Below are 27,121 nucleotides of genomic sequence, written 5' to 3'. Positions count from 1 at the left end.
CTTCTACACGCAGGCTGGTGCCCCATTTGTCCCCTCTTGTCTTGCAGAGATCATCTTCTACTCTATGGGGAGCTGCCATTGACATTATATAATGTTGAAGGACCTTTACTAATTTTATATAATGGGCTTTCTATACTGAGGATTTTAACTGTTTAGTGCAGGGCTTCCCAAACTTTTTTGGGTCGAGACCCACTTCTGAATACAGTTATTTTTCGGGACCCACTGTAATTGAATATTGTAAAGCGCTACGGAATTTGTTGGCGCTATATAAATGCAAATATTATTAATAATAATGCATATTTTAAAGAGATGGGGATGTTAAATTAAAAATATCAATTTATTTTTGAATACACTTAATATTTAAATAAATATAAGGCAGAAGATGCTTTTTGGCACTCACCCTCCTTCCTCTCCCACAGTGAAGGTGAAGCTCCTGTTTGCCCTCTCCAGGGCCCAGCACACCTCACCCAGAGTCTCCATGATGATGAGCTCTATGCTGGTCTTGGTGTCCTGGCTCTTCTCCTTCAGATCCTCTACTGGGGTCACAGAAGCTGCCATGAACTCCTGACACCGCCAGGCCACATGGTCCTCCTATGACACCAAGGCTGCTGTCTCTGTCCACTATAGCTGAGAGGCTAGCCACCACCGCTGCTGCCAGCAGGACCGAGGAGCTGGCTCTGCACTCCATGAACATATCCTACATAACAGCCAACATACGTACTCACTGATGAAAGTATCCTCCTCGTGGGAATTTCAGACCAGCCTCCGTAAACTGCATGGGCGGGGTTCTGAATCCATCACAATCTGACTGCTCTGGCTCTCTGTAATTTGCGTGGGCTCGTACAGCACAATTTAAGCAGGCCCGCTCTCAGTGATTTCCGGCTCTTCGCGACCCACTCAAATGCAGCTCATGACCCACCAGTGGGTCCCGACCCACAGCTTGGGAACTCCTGGTTTAGTGTATTTCATTTTTTCTTGCGCCATTCTCTTTTTTGTTTGTTTACAACATTGGACCATGCCTGCATAATGTTTGTTGAAACGGCCACTTGTGGGCCTCAGAGGCCTACAGGCTAACAAAGCAGATATACTACAGGAATAGCGTAGACTTCTTTCCCCTGCCTTGTGATCATCTTGGCATTTCAATGTTGCCCTGGAGATAAAACATCTTATTGCCAGCCTTGCCTGGCCAACCTGAGATGGTTAAAACTGTAACGTTTTGCACCAGAGAGTGACGGTCTCTGGCGCAGCTCCCGAATTCCAGGAATGCACATTTCTGAAAAATCTCACTGGCAGCCTATAATTCACATTTACTGTAAGAACACGAACAAACCGCATGCGTTGGAAAGGCTGAACGTTCTGCATGCAATCAGACACTGAATATGTTAGGTGGAAAGGCAGAACTAGCAGTATCTTAAACAAAAAAAAAAAAAAAACTCTATACGGCTGGGTAAAGGTGTTTATGTTGGACAGGCAAGCAGGTATGTGTAGAGGTCAGACCTTTTATAATTGTAATGGTGTGCTTGGAGCTTCAGAACATCACTTATCTCACCTTGCCGTGATACAGGATGGCTGATCGGTATTCAGCGCAGGTAGTCAGCTGCCTACAAATGCGAAACGCATTGGGACATCCTGTGTCCGGCTAGTCGGCAAAAGAACATATGAAAATCATCTGTAGATGCATACAAGGGACTCATGTGTGACTTGAATTCCGTTTTCAAAAGAGGCTCTGCAGGTAAAATTATTTATTACTGTAGGCTGGGTGAAAGGGTCACAAAGCCAGATCATCCATAAGGCAAGCTAGGCAGGAGCCCGCGGCCTGGTGAATGTGCAGGGGGTCCTGCTACAATCTTCACGCTCCTTCAGTACGATGGGGGGGGGGGGGGGATAACGCAATTGGTCAGAGCAGTGTACCTACTTGTTATTTTACAAGGGCGGGTGACCCTTGTAGGCAGTTTGATGGTTCTTTAAAATGGGACGGCTTCTCGGTTCCTACTGCAACCCTTATCAGTATCAAAGAGATGGGTTGAGACCAAAACAACTACCTTGCCACAAGCCCCATGCTGCCTTAAGCTGGCCATACACTTATTAAAATCCAGCCAGTATAGCAGGGACATTTTGAACAGTATGTGGCAGTATCTGCTTGACAGAAGTTGATAGCTTGATCAACTTTTGTTGAAGAGACATGTTGGGAAAATTTTCCACCATCAATGGCTGCAGCCACTGTCAGACAGAAATGTATAGTAACTAAGAAGAACTACTTCACTACTGTACTTAAGTACAGAAAGGCGGTATCTGTACTTTCCTAGAGTAGAATTTTTTTCTCCTACTTCCACTTTTACTTCACTACATTTTTTCAATGATTTCAATACTTCTACTCCGATATTTTTTTTTTGTGCTGCATAGTTACTCATTACTATTATAAAAATTACCACTGCCAGAACAGTAGATGGCAGGTTTCATGAAGTTCAAAAAAATGTGTATAATGTCATGTGTAAATCAGCGCATAGGAAAATAAATGCTACTGTATATATAAATAAAAGCTGCATTTGAAATAATAAAAAACAATATGATGTTCAAACTTTTGACTTCTTTCTTTAATAACTACATAACACAGTACTTGTACTTTTACTTTCAGTACATGAGTAACAAAATAAAAAAAAAAACAACTTGCAATACTTAACCACTTAAGCCCCGGAGGATTTGGCTGCTAAACGACCAGGGGGTATTTTGCGATTCGGCACTGCGTGACTTTAACGGACAATTGCGCGGTCGTGCGACGCTGTACCTAAACGAATTTGACGTCCTTTTTTTTTCCAACAGAGCTTTCTTTTGGTGGTATTTGATCACCTGTGCGCTTTTTACTTTTTGCGCCATAAACAAAAAAAGAGCGTAAATTTTGCAAAAATCACAATATTTTTCACATTTTTTATATGAAATTCCCCAAAAAAAAAAATGTAAAAATCAAAATTTTTTAACATTTTCGGCCAATTTGTTTTATGCTACATATGTTTGGTATAAAAAAAAATTGCAAAAAGCGTATTTTTATTGGTTTGTGCAAAAGTTATCGCGTTTACTAACAAAGGGAAAGATTTTTGTAATTTTTTTTTTTTTTAACGCGCAATGGCGGCGATCTGCGATTTTGTTTGCGGTACTGCGACATTGCGGCGGACAGATCGGACCCTTGACTGACATTTTTGGGGTTACCAGTGACATTTCTACAGTAATCAGTGCTATACATATGCACTGTTACTGTAAAAATACACTGGTAGTGAAGGGGTTAACTTTATTTGAGAGGGAGGGGCTGTGTGTGTCCCTAGGGGCGTGATTCTTACTGTGATTGGCTGTGACTTGAGGTGTAAGGACACTGATCAACGGTTCTACATAGTAGAACCGTGTGATCAGTGTCTTTACACCGAGGAGAAGGACAGGCAGCTTGTTTACACAAGCCGCCTGACTTTCTCCCTCTCCCCCGACGATCGCCGAGTGACCGGCGGACATCGGGTCCGCCGTTCACACGCGCGGGGGGGGGGGGGGGGGGGGGGTCCGTAACCGCGCGGGGCACGCGCTCGCTCCCCAGACCCTCCCAGGCTAGTGACGTTAATTAACATCACTCTGCCTGGCCGGGGCTGACCGCCGCAGTAAATTTACTTGCGGCGGTTGGCAAGCGGTTAAGTACAAAAAATGTTGAATACTTTAGTACTTCTACTCAAGTCACTTTTTGATCGAGCACTTCCACTTCTACTCAAGTCACTTTTTGATCGAGCACTTGTACTTTTACTCAAGTATGGGTTTCGAGTACTTTATACATCTCTGCTGTCAGAACACATAGTTACATAGTTGTTATCCCTTTCGCGCCTAAGGGTAAAACAAGTTTTAATGCCTAAGCCCAATTTTGCAACTTTGACATGTATTCGTTAACCTGTACGTACACCGCAACTACTTTGTGCATCCAGGTGGATTATACCGTCTTTTTCAGGACAAATTGGGCTTTCATTTGGTGGTAAATGGTAATATATATCTCCTAAATTGTTTTTATTATCAATGGAAAACTGGCCCAAAAGAGTAAAATAAAAAAAAAAACATTTTTTTTATTTAACTGTATATTTGTTGCTGCAGGGAGGCCCAATCAAATGAAAGGTGCTGGGCCAAAAAAAAAAAAATTAAAAAAAAAAAAAACGCAAAAAAAGGAAAGGCGTTGTTCGAACAGAAGGTTTATAAGAAAGGGATTGGTTCTGTGTAACTTTCGGATCCTGCCGCGCTCCCTGTCTGTGGAAATGCGTTTTTGGATTTCTTATTTTTTTTTTTTATATAGAATAATTTGCTGTGAGGAGTAAAGATTACACTCCCCCGCAGGACTCTGGAACTATTTTAAGCTGTTGAATTATTTTTTCCCCACTTCAAAGAGAAGAAGTCATTACCAGGAGCCGGCTCCCCGTTCTTGCTGGTAATATATTCTGATTACAAGGGAATCCTGATGCGCAGCAGACATGGCTCTAAGAGGTACTTACGGGGCTGAATATGACTCTTTCGGCACCGATGCCTCTTCTATGTCTCGCAAGATGTCGGAACTGGAGCTGAAAGAGTCAAAACAACAAAGTTCACCTATAGACATAGGCCACATTTCCAATAAAAAAGATTTATATACCACTTACAATACATTTAAATGTGGATGGTGCTTAAAGCTTAAGTTCAATCTCATATGTTGCCTTCTTTGCCCCCCCCCCCCCCTCCCAAAATCTACAAGCAAATTAAATATTTAAATAAAGCCTATTTTCATGTCATACCTTATTTTACACCCAATGATGTCATCACTGGGTCTCAGTGCTTCTCTATGCAATGCACGCAGGTCATTGCTGGTGGGAGGGGTTGGCAGGGTACTGTGCATAGCATCATGACAACATCACAGCGACCCTGCCTTAGTACTCCTCTCAAGAACCCTCTGATGCAAGCCAAAGGCGGGCACTTGGGAGGAGTTATGCAAATATAAACATCCATTGATGGGTGAGTGTCAGTATGGAGCAATGGGCGTTCCTAGGCAGGCTATATTTGCATGAAGATCACTGTAGGTAACACTCACATGTTATGTTGAGACACCATAACTGAAAGTACTGACCCCAATGAAAGAAAGGGGACAGACCAAGGACAGTCAGGCTGGGGAGGAAATGGCTACTTAATGCGGAGTTCCGCCTCCCCCTTCAAAAATTAAAAGTCAGCAGCTACACATACTGTACACATACTGTAGCTGCTGACTTTTAATATTAGGACACTTACCTGTCCTGGAGTCCAGCAATGTCGGTACCGCAGCCGATGTTTCCATCGGGTGATGCCGCCGCCATTGCCAGTGAGGAAACCCGGCCGTGGGTCCCCAATGCTGTGCTGCGCATTCGGATTGGCACGACGGCGGGGGAAAGAAGAGGGGGCCAAACTTCCAGTGCCGTCTCCCGGAAGTGGGGAATGGGTACCTGTCATAGGTACCCCTGAAAGGTGCCAAATGTGCCACTGGAGGGGGGGGGAGAAAGCAAATGAGCGGAAGTTCCACTTTTGGGTGGAACTCCGGTTTAACCTGTGGCCCTCCAGCTGTTGCAGAACTACTAATGTTGGAGTCCCATCATGCTTCAGCATTTAGGAGTCATGCTTGTAACGGTCAGCCTTGCAATGCCTCATGGGATTTGTAGTTTCACAACATCTGGGAGGGCCACGGGTTGAGCATGTCTAAGTCCATGGTGGTGCAAAAACCTGAAATGGAAAAACCATTAAGTGAACAAAAACAATGCATTTGAAAGACGCTAAAAAGTGCGCTTAAGGGTGTGCTTTAGTCCACCCCCCAAAGGGGATGAACCATTACCCTGATCCCCTGGGGGGGCAAGGCTCTTTACAGGGACAAAGGGTTTACAATAGTCTGCCTTGCCAGAAGGCCTGGCAGATACCATTCTTCTAGGTCAGCCAAAGCCGATCATCAAATACTGGGTCAAGGGGCTCTCCCAAAGATGGACCCCCCGGGGGCAGGGGAGGAAAAAAACCTGAGGGTCACACATCCTCCCCCTAGAAGTCAGGGTAAGCCAGAGGACTCATACCCTTTATCCATATAGAAAACACACACATAAGCGGAAGTGAGACAAACAGTAGGAGATAATAAATGAAATAAATAAGTGGCCGTGCAATGTGCAGTGGCTGGGCCCTCAGGCCTGGAAGACAAAAATTGCCCCAGGCCTAGCCAAAAGGCCCAGCCCTAAAAGACGCAGTGCAAAAAATAAGCATTTGGGGACTGTGACCATGTGCTGGTTCAAACTGTGGGGTCCCACACCCAGGTGTTACTAAGAGCACCCCTAGGGCGACCACTCCCAGGAGGCACAGACACCGCGGACTCTCTGCCTTCCCAGCCCATGGCCAGACAAGGTAGATTCATGCAAATGAGGAGGTACTGGGCTCTCCTAGCTTTCCCGGGGGGATTACTCTCGTGCCTCAACTGCCTGTGGGCGCCCCGATTTCTGTCCCAGCCGGTACCAACCTTCTAAGCCCCCATTACTCCAGCAGGGATAAATAGTCAGACACTCCACCCTGGGTCAGGCCAGAATGACAGCACAGAGCCCCAACTGGATCACTGATAAGAACAGATACTAGACTTAGACAGCTGCTCCCACTGCTGTCTCTCTCCTCATTGCCCATAGCAGCAGAAAATTGCTTTGGTCCATAAGGGGTGAACAGGTGTGAGAGCCGAAGTTGTTGAAAAAACAGAAATGAGGGTTTTACTTTGAAGCTAGACCTCGATTATTGCTGCTGTGCCTAAGTCAATGTTCTATACAGAAGTACCCCTACAAAGTCCGCGGCTTCCAGGACGGCTCAAAGCCAACCTTGACAAGGCCGCATGAATCATATAGACAGACGCAGATGCCGCGATAACTGATTCAAGAGCAACGGCCTGAAGTAAGGAGAGACTGCGGGTAACACAGACAGTTCCTGTTTGCTTTTCCACCATCCAGACCTGCAGATGTGTGGGCGGATATAGGTCATTCAATGGGAAAAATAAAATTAAACATTTACAGCTGAACTCTGGGCAAATATAATAAAATAAAAACACAGTTAAACAGTAAAATGTATTGGAAATGCCGCTAGTGTAAATACCTGTATTTGACTTAAAGCGGTGTTCCGGTGTTTCCAGGGGAAAAAAAAAAAATTAAAAGTCAGCGGCTACAAATACTATAGCTGCTGACTTTTAATAAACACTTCGGGGAGCCCGCAATGTCGGCACCCCAGCTGATTTTCGGATCGGCTGCCGTGTCCTGCCACTGCCATTCGTTCTAAGGGAAACCAGCAGTGGAGCATTTCAGATTCACAGCCAGTTCCCTACTGTGCATGCGTGAAGCGCATTGCTCTTTCAAATTGGGGGGGAAGGAGAAGGGGGGCCAAACGCCCAAGGGATGGCGCCGCGGTGCTGTCTCCCAGAAGTAGGGAAGGGTACCTGTCAGAAACAGGTATCCCCCCCCCCGAAAGGTGCCGCAGATAAATGGAAGTTCCACTTTTGGGTGGAACGCCACTTTAATTTTCCCCTCTTAAAGCAGAGTTCATCTCAAAAGTGGAACTTCCACTTTAAGGCCTCGTCCTCGACTCCTATTTGTGAAACTGAGCTTTTGGGGGGAGGAGGAGGAGGGGGGGAGCAGCTACCTGCTCCCACTTCCATTTCCGTCACCTTAGGTGATCAGAAGCCGATATTCCCTTTCCTGAAGCAGTCTGGGACACGACCGGTCCTAGAAGTCACAGAGTGCAGCGCCGCTAACACATGCACAGTGGGCACCCGTCTGTGAACCTGAAAGCTGTCACAGCCGGGTGCCCATAGTAGAGATGCTGGCGCCACCAAGGCAGGACATGGAGAGAACGGCTGGGGTGAGAACACTGTTGGATCATGGGAGTGTGTGTTTATTAAAAGTCAGCAGCTACACTTTTTGTAGCTGCCGACTTTTAACAAAAAAAATGACGGGAACTCAAGTTTTAAGCATCGGCGATCATGTGATCCCTGTCACAAGTGGTCACATGATCGGAAGCCAGTCCTGCCAACTCCTGATCTTTAGACTGGACAAAGGAAGTCTATAACAGCTCAATCTTTGTGCTGGGAGCTTAAGCTCACCACCCATATGGGCATTAAGTAGAACTAAAGGCAACACTTTTTTTTTTTTCCCATTTTGGATAGTAATGGAGGGTTATTATTCACTGAGAAGACTTTCCTTCACTTCCTGTCACATTGCAAAAACAGGAAGTGAGAGGAAATCCCTCCAAGTCATGGAATCCCTGGATGTCACCATAACTAGAATCCCCATTGGAAGATTTCCCCCCTTTATTCCTGTTCTGGGGACAACTTAAAATTTGGGATTTTCTTTTACTTTCAATGATAATGGTAAACAGGACAAATAGAGGGGGTGAATCTCCCTAACAGAGGCACAGACAGCAGTAAAAACCAGACAGGGGTTCTAATCCCTCTCCACTCCATCCAAAACTAAAAAAAAAAAAAAGTGTTTTACCTTTAGTTATACTTTAACCTCTTGCTGACCGTCCCATATAGATTCACTTGCAGGGCTGCGGCTCCTCTGAGCAGAATCATGTACCTGTAGGTCTTTCTGTACTTCCGGGTCTGGGGCGCGCATGCACGCCGCCAGTGATCCCCTCCTGCTGTGATTGGAAATAGTGGGAGCCAATCAGTGGGCAGGCACTCCTTAGTGACACATTTAACCCTTTGATTTCCCCTGATGTTAACCCCTTCCCTGTCAGTGTCAGTACAATGACAGTGCATATTTTTAGCACTGATCACTGTATTGGTGTCACTGCTCCCCAGAAAAGTGTCACTTAGGCTCCGTTCACATGTAGGCGTTTTGGGGCGTTTTTGGGGAGTTTTTCTGCTCTAGGATCAGCTCTCAAAACGCCCAACAAGACAAATCCTATTCATTTCAATGGCCCCTGTTCACATCTGAGCGTTTTGATGCTGTGAGCAAAATGGCCAACACTCAAAAAAGTACATGAGCTTCTTTTTGGGCAGATTACAGGCGTTGTCCATTGGTATCTATTCAATCTAAAAACACCTGCACAAAAAACGCCTGTAAATCGCGGTAAAAATCGCGGTAAAAAACGCGCGAAAATGTGGTGTGAATGTAGCCTTAGTGTCCAATTTGTCAGCCGCTATAAGACGCTGATCGCCGCAATTACTAGTAAAAAATAAATAAAAAATAATATATCCCATGTAGAAGCTAAAACTTTTGCGCAAACCAGTCCATATACACCTATTGGGATTTTTTTTTACCAAAAATATGTAGCAGAATATATATTGTCCTAAATTTATGAAGAAATTTGATTTTTTTACATTTTTCTTTTTAAATTGGGAGTGTTTTATAGTAGAAAGTAAAACATTGTTTTTTTCCCCACAAATAGAGCTTTCTTTTGGTGGTATTTGATCACCTGCGTGATTTTTATTTTTTGCGCTGTAAACAAAAAAAAAAAAATAGCGACAATTCTGAATGAACAATATTTTTCACATTCTGCTATAAAACATTCTCAAAAAGAAAAAAAAAAATGAAAAATCAAAATTTTTCATCCTTTTAGGCCAATTTGTATTCTGCTACATATTTTTGGTTAAAAAAAAAAAAAAAATCCCAATAAGCGTACTTTGATTGGTTTGCGCACAAGTTATCACGCCTACAAACTATGGGATAGATTTATGTCATTTTTATTTATTTATTTTACTAGTAATGACGGCGATCTGCGTTTTTTTTGCCGGACTGCGACATTGCTGCGGACAGATCAGACACCTAACTTTAATTTTTGTCACTTTTGGGGGGGGGGGGGGGGAGACCAGTGACATTACTACAGTAATCAGTGCTAAAAATATGCACAGGTACTGTAATAATGACACTGGCAGAGAAGGGGTTAACCAAGGGGTGATCAAAAGGTTATGCGTGAGCCTAGGGGAGTTTTTTTTTTTAACTGTATGGGAGAGGGACTTGTGAAATGTCCACAGAGATCTGTGATCCTATATAGAAGGATCACAGGGGCTCTGTGATCATTTCAGAGAGAAGAACGGTCAGCTGAGTTTACAAAAGCTGACCTTCCTCCTGTCTCAGCGGGTCGCCGGCCACGTGCATCTGCATCCCCGCTGCATAGTGGGGGCGGGAGCGCGCCGCCGGCACCCCCCAGCACCACGCGCGCGACCGGGTAGGACTACGTCAGTTCGCGCAGGAGGGGCAGCCTGCCGCAGTAAATGGGCAGTGGGCAGTCTTAAAGTGGTTAAAGATCAGCCTTTTGCCGCCGCACATATTGGTTACTGGGGGGTAAAAGGGGTTGCCGTAAACTCACCTCAGTGCCCGTGGTGGTTCGCAGGCTCTCGTGTTCCTCCAGGGAAGTTGGGGCAAACCGCTGGAGTCTTAACAGCAGGTGGCAATTAGAGAAAATCCGCTCTCCAATCCCTCCTGCAACAAAGGAACCTAGAGGCGACGTATACATCATCACTGGTTCACAGCAGTCATTCCTTGGCTACTGTAACCGAGGATGCAGCTAATCAAGCATGATCTATGCTTGATTAGCTGCAGTACAATACCCAATAGGTACGAATGCCAGGTGTGCACAAATCCCCCCCCCCCTTCCCTCGGGGCACTTTTGGTGGTTGCACAGAGTTTGCGAGCCTTGCTGCTTTCCCCTCTCAGCGGGGTTTGGGAATCTTCCTAATGGATGCGTCCAATTCAAGACACTCGTAGCTTCTGGAATCTCAGAAATTAAGGCAAACAGGAGCGGTGCCAGGACCAGCAGTCTTTCCTTGCCCACTGTAACCAAAGATGCAGCTAATCAAGCATGTTCTATGCTTGATTAGCTGCAGTACAGTACTAAATAGGTATGATTGCCAGGTGTGTCCAAATCCACCCCCCCCTTCCCTCGGGGCACTTTTGGTGGTTGCACAGAGTTTGCAAGCCTTGCTGCTTTCCCCTCTCAGCGGGGTTTGGGAATCTTCCTAATGGATGCGTCTAATTCAAGACACTCGCAGCTTCTGGAATCTCAGAAATGAAGGCAAACGGGAGTGGCGCCAGGACCAGCAGTCTTTCCTTGGCCACTGTAACCGAGGATGCAGTTAATCAAGCATGTTCTATGCTTGATTAGCTGCAGTACAGTAATTAATAGGTAAGAATGCCAGGTGGGTACAAATCCCCCCCCCCCCCCCCTTCGGGGCACTTTTGGTGGTTGTACACAATTTGCGAGCCTTGCTGTCTTTCCCTTTCAGCGTGGTTCGAGAATCTTCCTAATGGATGCGGCTAATTGAAGACACTCGCAGCTTCTGGAATCTCAGAAATGAAGGCAAACAGGAGTGGTGCCAGGACCCCCCCCCAGACTTTTACCATTACTGCGTATGAAGGCTTCTGCCTAACTGATGTATTTGCTTTTCCCTGACAGCGCTATAATTCAAGGGGATTCCAGCCCTGCGTTCCACTAATAGATTTATAGCGCTGTCACTGTCAGCATCCTGAGAGGGTGTCTGAGGAGATGCAGAACACAAAACTGCTGCCAGGGGGGCAGGTGATTGGCTGAGGACGTCTGACTTTCTCCAAGTCTAGCACTAAGCAGGAATCGGAGCGGCTGCATAAAACAAAGTCCAAGGCACAGCTTATAAAGTTAATGTTAAATGCAGCCTGCTAATACATCCATATATTTATTACCCCTCTCTCAATGGACTCCCCCCTACCTTCATCTGCTTTGGACAGCACCATCTTTGTTCAGGTATCATCCAGGGTTACGGTCTACGGCTACGGGCTGAGAAGCACTATATTACCAAAAGTATTGGGACGCCTGCCTTTACACGCACATGAACTTTATTGGCATCCTGAAAACGGAGGGGAAATTCTCACTGGACATGTGTGAACCTATCCTAAAATCACAACAGATGTGCAGATGGGAGGGAAGGAGGTTAACGCGTTTCACACTTTAATGGTGCTTTCTCCAAACCATTGCTTTCAATGTATTCATTTAATATGGGGATCTTTTTGGATTAAAGTCTGGGAGTGCAGCTATCTGGACTTTTTCTATCTGTCCTGGACTGAAATGTTGGCTCAGAGATGACAGTCATGTAAAGGGTTCACAAATGTCTGACACAGATCAGCCCCCTGCTGCAGCCTTTCCCCTCTGCTACAAAGTTACAATGTACAGCCCAGTGTTAATTTTGGCAGCAAATTTTGATTTAGTTTTAGTCATAGTCTTTTGACTAAAATGCCATTTTATTTTAGTCGCATTTTAGTATTTTGACTAAAATATTTCAGTTTTCGTTGCATTTTAGTCATCTGAATTGTTTTAGTCATCTTTTAGTCTACTAAAATATCATACATTTTAGTCAACTACAAATCAAATGGGTTTAGGTAAATTGTAATGCATTATTTAAAGAGGTTGTAAACCCTCTCTTATAACTTGCACCTATAGGTACTGTATATATCTTTGAAACTTGCACCGTTTAGGAAATAATTACTTTTAATGCAGCCGACGTCATCGGCGCATGCGCTCTGAAGGAACGGCCACCCGTACTGTTCCTTCAGAGCCCTGTGCCATGAACAGCGGCTCCCGTGTGCATGTGCGTGAGTGATGTCATCGTGCCTCCGGACAATGATATGGCCGGAGGCCTTGAACCAGGAAGGCCGAACATGTCGGCCACCCTGTCGCTGAGCGGGGGCTTCGTTCTAAGGTTAGTATTTCATAATGAGCTAATATGCGATGCTCATTATGCCTTTGTCTTACAGGGTTTTTTTATTTATTTTCAAATTTTTTTGGTGGGTTTGCTTCCTCTTTAAAGAGGTTGTAAACCCATGAAACTTTTTTTTTTTTTGCTGCAACCTGAAAGAGAAACCCATAATGAGCTAGTATGCATCGCATACTAGCTCATTACGAGATACTTACCTAAGAACGAGCCCCCGCCGTGCCGCCCGCTCACCTGTATGACAGGCGACATGTCCAGTTGCCCGGCATCCGGCCATCTGATTGGTCGGAGCCGCGGTGACGTCACTCCCACGCACGCGCGTGGGAGTCGACGGTCACGGCACGGTGCTCTGAAGAAACAGCGCCAGCGGCCGTTCCTTCAGAGCGCATGCGCCAGTGACGTCACTGGCGGCGTGTAAGGTAAATATCTCCTAAACGGTACATGTTTAGGAGATATTTACAGTACCTATAGGTAAGCCTTATCATAGGCTTACCTATAGGTAAAAGTGTCAGAGGAGGGTTTACTTCCTCTTTAAGCATGGAATGCATGAAAGTGAAAAAAAACCTTAAAGTGTAACTAGAGACAAAACTTTTTTTTAAAGTTTTGGATAGAGTGGAGGGAAATTAGAACCCCTGTCAGTTTTTATTGCTGTCTGTGTCCCTGTTGGGGAGATGGTCCTTCTCCATTTGTCCTTTTTATCATTGAGATTGAAAGTAAAACAAAAATTTTGGGTTGTCCCCAAAAAAGTAATAGGGGGGAAATCCTCCATTGAGGACACTAGTTTTGGTGACCTGGGGGGCCCCAAGGAATTCCCCTAAAGTGTTTGTTACCCAAAAAAAAATAAAGATCCTTTTCCTTTAAAGAGGTTGTAAACTCATTTAAAAAAAATTTTTTTTTTTTTAGAAGCTGCAAGAGAAAGACATAATGAGCTAGTATGCTTCGCATACTAGCTCATTATGAAATACTTACCTTAGAACGAGCCCCCGCCGTGCCGCTCTCTTACCTGTATGACAGGCGACATGAAATGTCGCCCGTCTTCCGGGATCGCGGCATCCGGTCATCTGATTGGCCGGAGCCGCGGTGACGTCACTCCCGCGCACGCGCACGGGAGCCGACGGTCACGGCACGGGGCTCTGAAGGAACGGCACGATCAGCCGTTCCTTCAGAGCGCATGCGCCAGTGACGTCACTGGCTGCATTAAAGGTAAATATCTCCTAAACGGTGTAAGTTTAGGAGATATTTACAGTACCTATAGGTAAGCCTTATCATAGGCTTACCTATAGGTACAACTTCATGAGGAGGGTTTACTTCCTCTTTAAGGCGTGAATAACCGCACAATGCTTGTGCAATTCGTCTCTTCCTAACTGGTATTAAACCTGGTTGATTCTGCCAGTTCCTGAGTCCCTCTGCTGACCACGATAATCATGGCTGCTGAGCCTTGACTACCGTGGTCAGGTTCGAGTGTCTCCGTCATCCGCAGCTCTCGTCTCTCCTCTGACAGTCTCCCTCCCCCCCCCCCTCTCCCTGTCCGCACGAGAGCATTTCGTCCCCGCCCCTCCACCCTCTATTCTGCTGAATATTGCAGCACATTTCAATGTATGTAATGCAGATATCCAGCCATTACCAAAACTGTATAGGTTTGTTAGATATGAAAAGGATAAATACAGTTTCTGACACCGCAGCTGTGCGGTCACATGATTCCCCTGTGTGCTGGCCGGCCTCGATCTACGGAGAGAAGCGGGAAGGGCGGAGATTCCCTTCCCCCCTGCTGGCTGGCTGACGTCACAGGGAAATCTCAGCCCCTCCCACTTCTCTCCGTAGATCAAGTGACGAGGGTATGGTTTTCTCACGGAACACCGGCCAGCACAGGAGATCACGTGACCGCACAGCTGCAGTGTCAGAAACTGTATTTATCCTTTTCATATCTAGTAAACAAATCTGACAGGGGTTATAACCCTCCCTTACTTCATCCAAAATTAAAAAAAAAAAAATAAGTTTTGCCTATAGTTCTATGTTACAACCACGTACTAATGCTAGCAAGATAGAGATTAAAAATTGTTCCTGTTGATTAAGAGTTTAGTTCCACTTCAGCCTGGGTTCACACTATAGATGCGGTGGGAATTCAGCACTGCATCTAAATTAAAACCAGTCAATGCGAACCGACCGTAGAGTGTATGTTAACTACTTGCTGACCGCCGGCCTCAGATATACTACGGCAGGCTGGCTCAGCGACGTATAAGCAGCGGGGAAGCCGATCGACGAGGGCTGGCGGCCGCGATTGCCGCTGGGCACCCACGATCGCTCCCTATGGAGAGAGGACGACGATCAGCTGTTGTAAACACAGCAGATCATTGCTCTCTCTGGTATCAACACAGAGCGCCTGTGATCCTCCTATTTAGGAACACAGCTCTCTGCGTTGACTCCACAAGCCCATCCCCTCACATTTAGAAAACACTACCCTAGGCTCACACTTAACCCTTTGATTGCCCCTGGGTTAACCCCTTCCCTGCCAGTGTCATTATTGCAGTAACAGTGCATATTTTTAGCACTGATTACTGTAGTAATGTCACTGCACCCCCCCAAATGTCAAAAATTAACGTTAGGTGTCTGATCTGTCCACCGCAATATCGCAGTCCCGCAAAAAAAAAAAAAAAAAAAAAAAAAAAATCGCAGATCGCCACCATTACTAGTAAAATAAATAAATAAAAATGACATAAATCTTTCCTCTAGTTTGATTACTGTAGTAATGTCACCGGTCCCCCCAAAAGTGTCCAAAAATGTCAGTTAGGGGTCTCATCTGTTCGCCGCAATGTCGCAGTCCCGCTAAAAATCGCAGATCGCCGCTATTACTAGTAAAAAATTAAATAAAAATGACATAAATCTTTCCTCTAGTTTGTAGACGCGATAACTTTTGCGCAACCCAATCAAAATACACTGATTGGGATTTTTTTTACCAAAAATACGTAGCAGAATCCAAATTGGCCTAAAAGGATGAAAAAATTTGATTTTTAATTTTTTTTTATTGAGAATGTTATATAGCAGAATGTGAAAAATATTGTTTTTTTTCCCCCCCAGAATTGTTGCTTTTTTTTTGTTTATAGCGCAAAAAATAAATAAATAAATAAATAAATAAAAAAAATCGCAGAGGTGATCAAATACCACCAAAAGAAAGCTCTATTTGTGGGATAAAAATGACATCAATTTTATTTGGGTACAGCGTCGCACGACCGTGCAATTGTCCATTAAAATAACGCAGTGCCGAATCGCAAAAAAATGGCCTGGTCATTAAGGGGGAAAATCTTTCCGATGCAGAAGTGGTTAACCCAACGACACCCCGCAATCTGTTTTCAAAACGCAGCACGATTTGTAGAACCGGATCACATGGTTGTGAACACCCATGCAATCCGATTCTGGTGTGGACAAAAAAAAAAAAAGGTCCTGCACCAGTTTGGTGCGATTCAAGCCATACAGATCCATGGCTCAAATCGCAAGCCAGAGGCACCGCATGTAATGTACTGCGATTCCTGTGCGAGTTACATTCGGTGTCTCGTACCGCAGCAGTGTGAACCCAGGCTTAGGGAAACGCCAGCAACTACAGGAATTCAGCTGGGAGATGAGATGCGTGCTACGATAAAAAATGAATGGCTGAAGGGAACACTTTGTGCCTTTTAAATGAAAAAAATCTCTAAACTAGCGTGTACTATATGAAAGCTCTTGAACCCATCATGTTTGTAGATGGCTTTGAAGTGACATATCAGAATGTATTTCACAAGCTTATTAAAAATCCATTGACCTCCTCTAGACAGGCTATGCGGAGGTGGGCTTCGCCAACACAAACTAGGATGAGTAAACCACGCAAAGCGCTCTCTGCGATTCTGACAAGCAGCTTACATCAGAAGATGACCTTGTTATGTAGTCGAGAATCTCAATACAGCACAACCACCATAAAACCTCCCAGTTATTCATGATAATAAAGTAGCAAATGTGCAATGACATAAACAGGTCTTGTTACCATGAAACTGCGTCAAACTTTTGTAAGCAGCATTTCACGAGCAAGTCCAAAAACAATGCTGAAGCCCCCTGTTTACACCAAATCACACTTTGAAATTTGTGCAACTTCACTTGAAATCGCACTATTTCAAAGCTGCATGTCAGTGTGACTTCAAGTGCGACTTGGCTGACATCTGTGGGACTTCATGCATGGAAAGGGGGCACGCATGTCATTCTGCATTGAAAGGGGGCACGCATGTCATTCTGCATTGAAAGGGGGCACGCTGGTCATTCTGCATTGAAAGGGGGCACGCTGGTCATTCTGCATTGAAAGGGGGCACGCTGGTCATTCTGCATTGAAAGGGGGCACGCTGGTCATTCTGCATTGAAAGGGGGCACGCTGGTCATTCTGCATTGAAAGGGGGCACGCTGGTCATTCTGCATTGAAAGGGGGCACGCTGGTCATTCTGCATTGAAAGGGGGCACGCTGGTCATTCTGCATTGAAAGGGGGCACGCTGGTCATTCTGCATTGAAAGGGGGCACGCTGGTCATTCTGCATTGAAAGGGGGCACGCTGGTCATTCTGCATTGAAAGGGGGCACGCTGGTCATTCTGCATTGAAAGGGGGCACGCTGGTCATTCTGCATTGAAAGGGGGCACGCTGGTCATTCTGCATTGAAAGGGGGCACGCTGGTCATTCTGCATTGAAAGGGGGCACGCTGGTCATTCTGCATTGAAAGGGGGCACAGTGGTCATTCTGCATTGAAAGGGGGCACAGTGGTCACTCTGCATTGAAAGGGGGCACAGTGGTCACTCTGCATTGAAAGGGGGCACAGTGGTCACTCTGCATTGAAAGGGGGCACAGTGGTCACTCTGCATTGAAAGGGGGCACAGTGGTCACTCTGCATTGAAAGGGGGCACAGTGGTCACTCTGCATTGAAAGGGGGCACAGTGGTCACTCTGCATTGAAAGGGGGCACAGTGGTCACTCTGCATTGAAAGGGGGCACAGTGGTCACTCTGCATTGAAAGGGGGCACAGTGGTCACTCTGCATTGAAAGGGGGCACAGTGGTCACTCTGCATTGAAAGGGGGCACAGTGGTCACTCTGCATTGAAAGGGGGCACAGTGGTCACTCTGCATTGAAAGGGGGCACAGTGGTCACTCTGCATTGAAAGGGGGCACAGTGGTCACTCTGCATTGAAAGGGGGCACAGTGGTCACTCTGCATTGAAAGGGGGCACAGTGGTCACTCTGCATTGAAAGGGGGCACAGTGGTCACTCTGCATTGAAAGGGGGCACAGTGGTCACTCTGCATTGAAAGGGGGCACAGTGGTCACTCTGCATTGAAAGGGGGCACAGTGGTCACTCTGCATTGAAAGGGGGCACAGTGGTCACTCTGCATTGAAAGGGGGCACAGTGGTCACTCTGCATTGAAAGGGGGCACAGTGGTCACTCTGCATTGAAAGGGGGCACAGTGGTCACTCTGCATTGAAAGGGGGCACAGTGGTCACTCTGCATTGAAAGGGGGCACAGTGGTCACTCTGCATTGAAAGGGGGCACAGTGGTCACTCTGCATTGAAAGGGGGGCACAGTGGTCACTCTGCATTGAAAGGGGGCACAGTGGTCACTCTGCATTGAAAGGGGGCACGGTGGTCACTCTGCATTGAAAGGGGGCACGGTGGTCACTCTGCATTGAAAGGGGGCACGGTGGTCACTTTGCATTGAAAGGGGGCACGGTGGTCACTCTGCATTGAAAGGGGGCACGGTGGTCACTCTGCATTGAAGGGGGGCACGGTGGTCACTTTGCATTGAAAGGGGGCACGGTGGTCACTTTGCATTGAAAGGGGGCACGGTGGTCACTTTGCATTGAAAGGGGGCACGGTGGTCTCTCTGCATTGAAAGGGGGCACGCTGGTCACTCTGCATTGAAGGGGGCACACTATACCTTGATTACTGAAGGTCCCTTTCACACTTTTGTGACCTCAAAGTCACGCAATTTTTATAGCGTTTTTTGCCGCAAAGCAATGCATATTACATTTTCCTGTTTGCGCGTCCCCCCCCCCCCCCCAAAAAAAAATTTTGAGCACCAGCCGCCATTGGACTTGGATCTGTCAAATCACATGACAAATTACACTGGTGGTCACGGGGGCTAGAGTGGTTGTAAACCCTTCCATAGATCCAGTGAAACAAATCCTCCTACTGAAGTTGTATCTGTTTATCTGTCATCTTCCCTTCTCCACATCTGTTCAAAGTGCAGAATGAATAAAGCTTGTTTGAGCTGTCAGAAAAAAAGGGGACAGAGAGCTGAAATTAGGGTCCTTTCACACGGCCACTCCGTGTGAAAGGTCCGCTGCGGGGCTTTTTTTTTTTTTTTCCACGGAGCGGATGACATTTCTGTCATCCGCTCCGTGTGCCCGCATATCATCCCATCCGTTTGCGGATGATATGCGGACATAATGTAAGTATATGGCACTGCGGATGTCAGCGGATGACAACGCTGACATCCGATTTTCCTTCCTTTCCGTTTTTTACACGGAAGGAAAAATAGGGTTCTGTTCCATTCGTAAAAACGGAACAGAACTGAAAGGAGGAAAATCGGGTGTCAGTGGATGGTATTCCGCTGACACCCGCAGTGCCATTCACTTACATTATGTCCGCAAATCATCCGCAAACGGATGGGATGATTTGCGGACACACGGAGCGGCCGTCTGAAAGGACCCTTACATTCTGCAGAGCTCAGTAAGGAGAGCTCTGAGAGCTGATTAGAGGGGGGGGGACCCCCTCCCCACCACCTTAGTAAACAGGAACAGAGGGCTGTCAATCACAGGCTGTGTGCTGAAGCTCCCTCCCGTCACCTTTTTTCTCTTGGTGTCAGGAGCAACTCATGCAGATAGAGAAACGAAGCAGCAGAGAGAAACAACACTCAGCCACCGTCCACATCCGTGCGACTTGTCATGCGATTTAGTCCAAATCGCATGACAGGTTGCACCCTATTGTTGGCATTGGAACAGTTTACATCGGTGTTACTCAGACTTTGTGGTGCAGCACCGATTTGATGAAAAAAAAAAAGGTTCATGCACTTTTTTTTTTTTGCGATTTCAGGTGTGACTTGCATAGACATCTGTGTATGAAGTCGCACAGATGTCAGCCAAGACGCACCTGAAGTCGCACTGACCTGCGGCTTTGAAAATTAGGAGTCAGTGTGAATAGGAGGCTTAGTGCTCTGGACTGAGACAAGCACACGCTATAGAGGGATATGCTTTGTTTATATTTCATGTCTGAGATTTACAACCACTTTAAAGTAACATTAAGGCTCCGTTCACATCTTAGCGTTCCCAGATCGCGGGCAGAATCTCAGCCATTTTGCCCGCGATCCCGAATCACAGCAAATCATGGGACGCCCGTGCAATCCCTGTCACTTCCAATGGCATCCCAAATGTGGCGCAATTTTGCCGCCCAAAGAATCGTGTTAAAATAACGCAAATAGAATCGCGGGATGCTTGTCTCGCAAAGTAGTTTTTGTACTTCTTTTGGGTGACAGGCGTCCTGCCATTCGTCGGGCGAAAATCACGCTGCGTTTGGGGTACCATTGGAAGTGACGGGGATCACGCGGGCATCCTGCGTATTCCAGTGATTCGGGATGCCAAGATGTGAACGGAGCCTAACCCTTTGGGTTTTTTCCTCTAAAATAACAAACCTGCTATACTTACCTGCTATGTGTAATGGTTTTGCACAGAGCAGCCCCAATCCTCCTCTTCTTGGGTCCCTCTTTGGTGCTCCTGGCTCCTCCTCTCTGTCCACAAAGTTCCCACCTCTGATGTTTGGAGGTGGGAACATCCTGGTGTGGGGCTGTTTTTCAGCATACGTACTGGCAAACTTCATATCATTGAAGGAAGGATGAATGGAAAAATGTACCAAGACATTCTTGATAAAAATCTGCTGCCATCTACCAGGATGATGAAGATGAAACGAGGGCGGACATTTCAGCAAGACAATGACCCCAAACACAAAGCCACGGAAACTCCCAATTGGTTTCAAACAAAGAAAATAAAGCTGCTGTAATGGCCCAACCAATCATCTGACATTAATTCAATAGAATATCTAAAAAAGGAAGATCAGAGATCATAGAAGAAGCCCACGGAACCTTCAAGATTTGAAGACTGTGTGGAAGAATGGGCCAAAATCACACCTGAGCAACGCATGGGACTAGTATCTCCATACAGGAGACGTCATTAAGCTGTCATTACCAACAAAGGATTTTGTACCAAGTATTAAATAAATTTCAGTTAGCGTGTTCAGTACATTTCCACTGTCATTCCATTTTTCTGAACGTATCTGTTTTGGGCTCTTTGTATGTATGGATTGCATGGCTTGTTACCGACATGTCTTGGAAAATTTCATGTCAATAGCTCCTTTAGAAATAGATTTACCTAGAAAAATGGTGACGTGTTTACCCACTTGCCGACCGCCCGCCGCAGTTTTACTGCAGCAGGCTGGCTCGGCTGTGCGAACCAACGCAGCACTATGTCGGTCGCGCGCGTGGTACTGGGGGGCGAGTGTGCACCGCCAGAGGTGCACTTCCGTCCCCATTAGACAGTGGGGATGCACAGAGGCGGCGGCCGCGATTGCCGCTGGCCACTTGCGATCGCTTCCTGCTGAGGGAGAGAAGAACGTCAGCTGTTGTAAACCCAGCCAACTGTTCTTCTCTCCTTCTATATAGGATCACAGGTCTCTACGGTCATTTCACAAGTGCCTCCCCCCACAGTTAGTAAACACTCCCCTAGGCTCACACTTAACCCTTTGATCACCCACTAGGTTAACCCCTTCACTGCCAGTGTCATTATTACAGTAACAGTGCATATTTTTAGCACTGATTACTGTAGAAATGTCACTGGTCCCCCCCAAATGTGTCAAAAATGTCAGTTAGGGGTCCAATCTGTCTGCCGCAATGTTGCATTCCCACTAAAAATCGCAGATCGCCGCCATTACTAGTAAAATAAATAAATTAATAAAAATGACAAATTATTCCATAGTTTGTAGACGCGATGACTTTTTCGCAAACCAATCAAAATGCGCTTCTTCCGTTTTTTTTTTTTTTTAAAGAAAAATATGTAGCAAAATATAAATTGGCCTAAAAGGATGAAAAAAAAATTAGATTTTTACTTTTTTTTTTATGGGGAATGTTATATAGCACAATGTTAAAAAAATATATATTTTTTTTTCCAGAATCGTCGCTTTGTTTTGTTTAGAGCACAAAAAATAAAATTCGCACAGATGATCAAATACCACCAGAAAAAAGGTCTATTTGTGTATTTGTGTAATTGATCACTTACAGACCGCTATCTAAAGGTTACCCCTGAAGAAGGAGCTTTGACTTATGTCTTTGAAACGCGTTGGGTACTCACCTCAGAATACAGCGGTTTCAATCTGTCGTGTTATCGAACGTATTGTATACAGCTTGCCATATTTTAATTCCTTGTAATATTTTCTATAATAAATGTATACTTTTTTCAATTTTTGAGTCATTCATAGTCTATCAAATGTACCTGTGCCTATAAAGTCCCACCACAAGGGGAATTTCTATTGTAGTTATATAGCACAACGTTAAAAAAAAAAAATATATTTTTTTTTTCAGAATTGTCGCTTTGTTTTGTTTATAGCACAAAAAATAAAATTCGCACAGATGATCAAATACCACCAGAAAAAAGGTCTATTTGTGGGGAAAAAAGGACATCAATTTTATTTGTCGCTTGACCGTGCAGTTTTCTGTTAAAAAAACGCAGTGCCGAATCGCAAAAAAAAGCCTGTTCATTAAGCGGGGTAAAACCTTCCGGTCCAGAATTGGTTAATTATTATTTTACCTGCTGTATCTATTGAAAAAATGGCATATTTAATAGACCAAAAGGAAGCAAATAAGAGAATTTCATTGCTAGAGTTTGCATACAGTAAGTTTTATGTTATTAAGGTTGTGCACACAAAGCAATACATTAAAGTAACTAGTAATAAGGGAGAAGGTTTATTCAAGGACAACCAACACTCTCTTGTTACCGCTGCCTGGGTGGTGAAATCGTCCTAATGATATTTCAAAGAGCTTTATACTACGTTCCCTCCAATTAAGATATCGCTATACGCACCACAGATCAAAAACACAATATTTTCCTGGAAGAGAGGGAATTTATGTAACAGGAATCCACCAACGCCGAGCAGAAAATGTCATTCTTATTTTTAGGCTTTGCGCTTTCAGTTCCCCAAATAATGTTATAATTGCCCATTCTGGGTAGTAAACAAGCAAAATAATAAAAGTTATAATGACAGCAGCAATTAAAAAGCAGAAAGACACATTCCCTGTTTATGGGGACTGTTGTCAGGGCCAAAGATTTCTCCAAAATCAAAAGAAATGAGTCTGCTGCCCAAAGAAGGTCTGACAGAGAACAAAACATACGCTTCAAAATTTCTCTTTATGTAGCTTTCAATCGAATCGTGAAAAGACAAATCCTGAGGGACGCCGGGACTTCAATCCTTATCCCTTCTATAAATTGGAGAGAACATAAGTATTTAACGAGCTGGCGGGCTCTGGTGAGGTTGGTTACGTGAAGCCTTCGGAGGGTACCCAAAGCATAAACACGCAACAGGAGTGCCCGACCAAACGATTAAAAAGTCCAAGCCGCTTTAATGATTCCTCATATGATCACACAGGACACAGCTCAAGAGTTTTGGGAGTCAACACAATCCTCCTCCTGTGCAATGTTGGGGGGGGGGGGGGGGGTTGAGACCACTGCATCTGTAGATTTAATAGCAGGCCAGAGAGGGGTAACATTTCAGAGAAAAAGAGAATTTAGTGCCGGTTCACACTGAAGCGGCACGACTTCGGGGGCGACCTGTAAAGTCGCGTGCACCGCGACTTCGGCGCGACTTGCAGGGACTTCACATAATGGAAGTCTATGCAAGTCGCTCCCAGGTCGCCCCAAAGTAGTACAGGACCCTTTTTCTAAGTCGGAGCGACTTGTGTCGCTCCTATTAGAACAGGTCCTGTACTAAATGGACCGCGACATACCGCGACTTGTCAGGCTGACAAGTCGCGGCAGTGTGAAGGGGCTCTAAATAGACACCAAAAAAAAAAAAAACACACATGAGTAAATGCACATAAAATACAAATAGTAAGATACATATTTACATAGTTAGTCAGGTTGAAAAAAAACACAAGTCCATCTGGTTCAACAAAAAAAGAACACCAGTATTGAAAACCCAACCATACAATCCCATATACACAATCTTATACCAGCAGTTGATCCAGAGGAAGGCAAAAAAAAAAACCAGCAAAGCATGATGCAATTTGCTACAGCAGGGGAAAATATTCCTTCCTGATCCCCGGAGAGGCATTTGGATATTCCCTGGATCAACTTTACCTAGAAAAAAATTTTTAGTACCCATTTACTGTATATTAAGTACACCCAGGAAAGAATCCTTTTTTAAAGCAATCTAGTGAGCTGGCCAGAACCACCTCTGGAGGGAGTCTATTCCACATTTTCACAGTTCTTATGGTGAAGAAACCTTTCCGTATTTGGAGATGAAATCTGTTTTCCTCTAGAAGTAATAAGAGTGCCCCCTTGTCCTCTGTGTTGACCTTAAAGTGAACAACTCAATACCAAGTTCACTATATGGACCCCTTATGCATTATACATGGTGATCATATCCCCCCTTAATTTCCTCTTCTCAAGAGAGAATAAATTCAGTTCCTCTAATCTTTCCTAATAGCTGAGCTCCTCCATGCCTCTTATCAGTTTGGTTGCCCTTCTCTGCACTTTCTCCAGTTCCCCGTTATCCTTTTTGAGAACTGGTGCCCAAAACTGAACTGCATATTCCAGATGAGGTCTTACTAATGATTTGTACAGGGGAAAAATGATATCTCTCTCTCTCTGGAATCCATGCCTCTGTTAATACAAGAAAGGACTTTGCTTGCTTTGGAAACAGCAGCTTGGCATTGCATGCTATTAAGCTTATGATCTACCAGAACACCCAGATCCTTCTCCACTATGGATTCCTCCAGATCCTTCTCCGCTATGGATTCCCCCAGATCCTTCTCCACTATGGATTCCCCCAGATCCTTCTGCACTATGGATTCCCCCAGATCCTTCTCCGCTATGGATTCCCCCAGATCCTTCTCAGCTATGGATTCCTCCAGATCTTTCTCCGCTATGGATTCCCCCAGATCCTTCTCCGCTATGGATTCCCCCAGATCCTTCTCCGCTATGGATTCCCCCAGATCCTTCTCCGCTATGGATTCCCCCAGATCCTTCTCCGCTATGGATTCCCCCAGATCCTTCTACACTATGGATTCCCCCAGTTCTACTCCCCCTAGTATGTATGATGCATGCGTATTCTTAGCCCCAAAGTGCATAACTTTACATTTATCAACATTAAACCTCATTTGCCACATAGTCGCCCAATGAAACAGTGCATTGAGATCAGCTTGTAAATTGGAGACATCCTGTAAGGAAGTTATTCCACTGCAAAGCTTGGTGTCATCTGCAAGGACTGAAATTATACTTTTAATCCCAGACCCGATATCATTTATAAAGATATTAAAAAGTAAGGGTCCCAACACTGAACCTTGGGGTACACCACTGATAACCTAAGATCATTATACATAGTTTATATAAGACCTTTCCCTCTTGGTTACTTAGAGCAGCCTTTTTCAACCAAGGTGCCTTGAGATTTCTTCAGGGATGCCTTGGCAAAATGCCTAAAAATTGCCCCACAATTGTATAGAAGCCAGCAAGTGAAGTCTGCCTTTTAGTTTCACACAGCCACTGGTTTTTATTGTGCACCATTACGAACTTCTAGCTGCCGGCGTTCTAACAACAAATGTCGACACTGGGGTCACATTAGCTGAGCGATGGAGAAAAACTGAGGGAGAAGAGAAACACTGGAATACTAGTCAGTACCAGTGTGCAAAAGTGTACTGGATTTGGAAGAATGAATCTACTCTATTGTTGGGTGTCCTAAGTGTGTGGATGTTGATGTATTATGTAAAACTTTTAAAATAGTTTTTTACATATTAGAATGGGGTGCCCCAAGATTGTCTATAATGTTAAATGGGGCCTTGTCTGAAAAAAGGTTGAGAAACACTCACTTAAACTGGCCATACACTAGCCGAAAAATCATTCTAACATATTTTCCAAAAACGAAAGAAACGCCGTGAGGGGAAACGATCGTGCCATCACGTAATGACCGAATTTCGAACGATAAATCATTCAATAGATGTTTTTCGTTCTGTTTGTCACATATAGCTAGTGCAAACAGTTCGGCCGAGAAACACATTACCTTTCACTTTATCATTCGTTCGGCAGAATTTTCCAAACTTTTCCTTCGATTTTTTAGCTCTAAAAAGTAAAAACTATTTTCTATTTGTGCCCATTAACTGGACGAAAACTGAATGATCGACCCAAATGACAGATTTTCGAACGATTTTTCGGCTAGTATATGGCCAGCATTAGAGTTGTATAGTCAGGAAGGTTTTCTTTATTAATGCATTCTATGCTTTAAGATAAAAAGCCTTCTATGTGTAGCAGCCTCCCCAGCACCCCTTAATACTTACCTGAGTCCCATCTCTGTCCAGCGATGTCCACGAGTCCTTCGGCCGTCTGGGGCTCTCCCTCCTGAATGGCTGAGAGACAGCAGCGAAGCTATTGGCTCCCGCAGCTGTCAAAGTCAGTTAGCCAATCAGGAGAGAGAGGGGGTGGGGCTGGATGGCAGCTCCATGTCTGAATGGATACAAGGAGCTGCAGCTCGGCTCGGGTGCTCCCATAGCAAGCTGCTTGCTGTGGGGGCACTCAACAGGAGGAAGGGTCTAGGAGCAGTGAAGAGTAACCAGAGAAGATAAATATCATACCATAAATCATAACTACTGCGTTCTACTGCCTCCTCCAGGAGTAGGACTAGGCAGAACAAAAACACCTGGCTACGCCCATGGGCCGTGCTCAGCTAGTATATAACCCCCCCTCTCTGCTCTAGGTAATCAGTTTAGTAGCAAGCAGTATTAGAAGTAACAGAACTCCATAGAGGGGGTGGGGGCTGCGTCCGCCGATGAAATCAGAGAAATGGATTTTACGGTAAGTACAAAAATCCTATTTTCTCTTTAGTTCATCGACGGACACAGCGCTCCATAAATCATAACTGCTGGGACATCCAAAAGCTGTGGCAAAAGGAAAAATGAGGGGTGGGGAAAATAACCCAAGGCTAAACATAAGTGCCCTTAGCCAGGGAAACAGGAGCCCCATCTGAAAAAATGAAAGTTTAAAGAGAGAAAAGTCCCTCTTAAAGCGGAGTTCCACCCTGGAATTTTTTTTTTTTTTAAATACCCCCGGGACAGTCAGGGCTAGTACATTCCACAATGGCTAGCCTCTGATCTGTCCCGGGTTGCA

General features: G+C 45.2%; 1 protein-coding gene across 1 annotated transcript in view; it reads right to left on the bottom strand.

The window, feature by feature from the left end:
- The window catches only part of RAD18 (RAD18 E3 ubiquitin protein ligase), a 506,049-nt gene that overhangs the window by 62,310 nt on the left and 416,618 nt on the right, over positions 1 to 27,121 (bottom strand). Inside the window, exon 11 of the mRNA XM_082265473.1 lies at positions 4,509 to 4,574. Within this exon, the coding sequence (XP_082121599.1) occupies positions 4,509 to 4,574 (66 nt within the window). The remainder of the gene's footprint in view (positions 1 to 4,508; positions 4,575 to 27,121) is intronic.

The sequence above is a fragment of the Pelophylax lessonae genome (assembly GCF_965119305.1).
Source record: "Pelophylax lessonae genome assembly, chromosome: 8".
Classification (NCBI taxonomy): Eukaryota; Metazoa; Chordata; class Amphibia; order Anura; family Ranidae; genus Pelophylax; species Pelophylax lessonae.
This window is presented reverse-complemented; position numbering and strand designations above follow the sequence as displayed.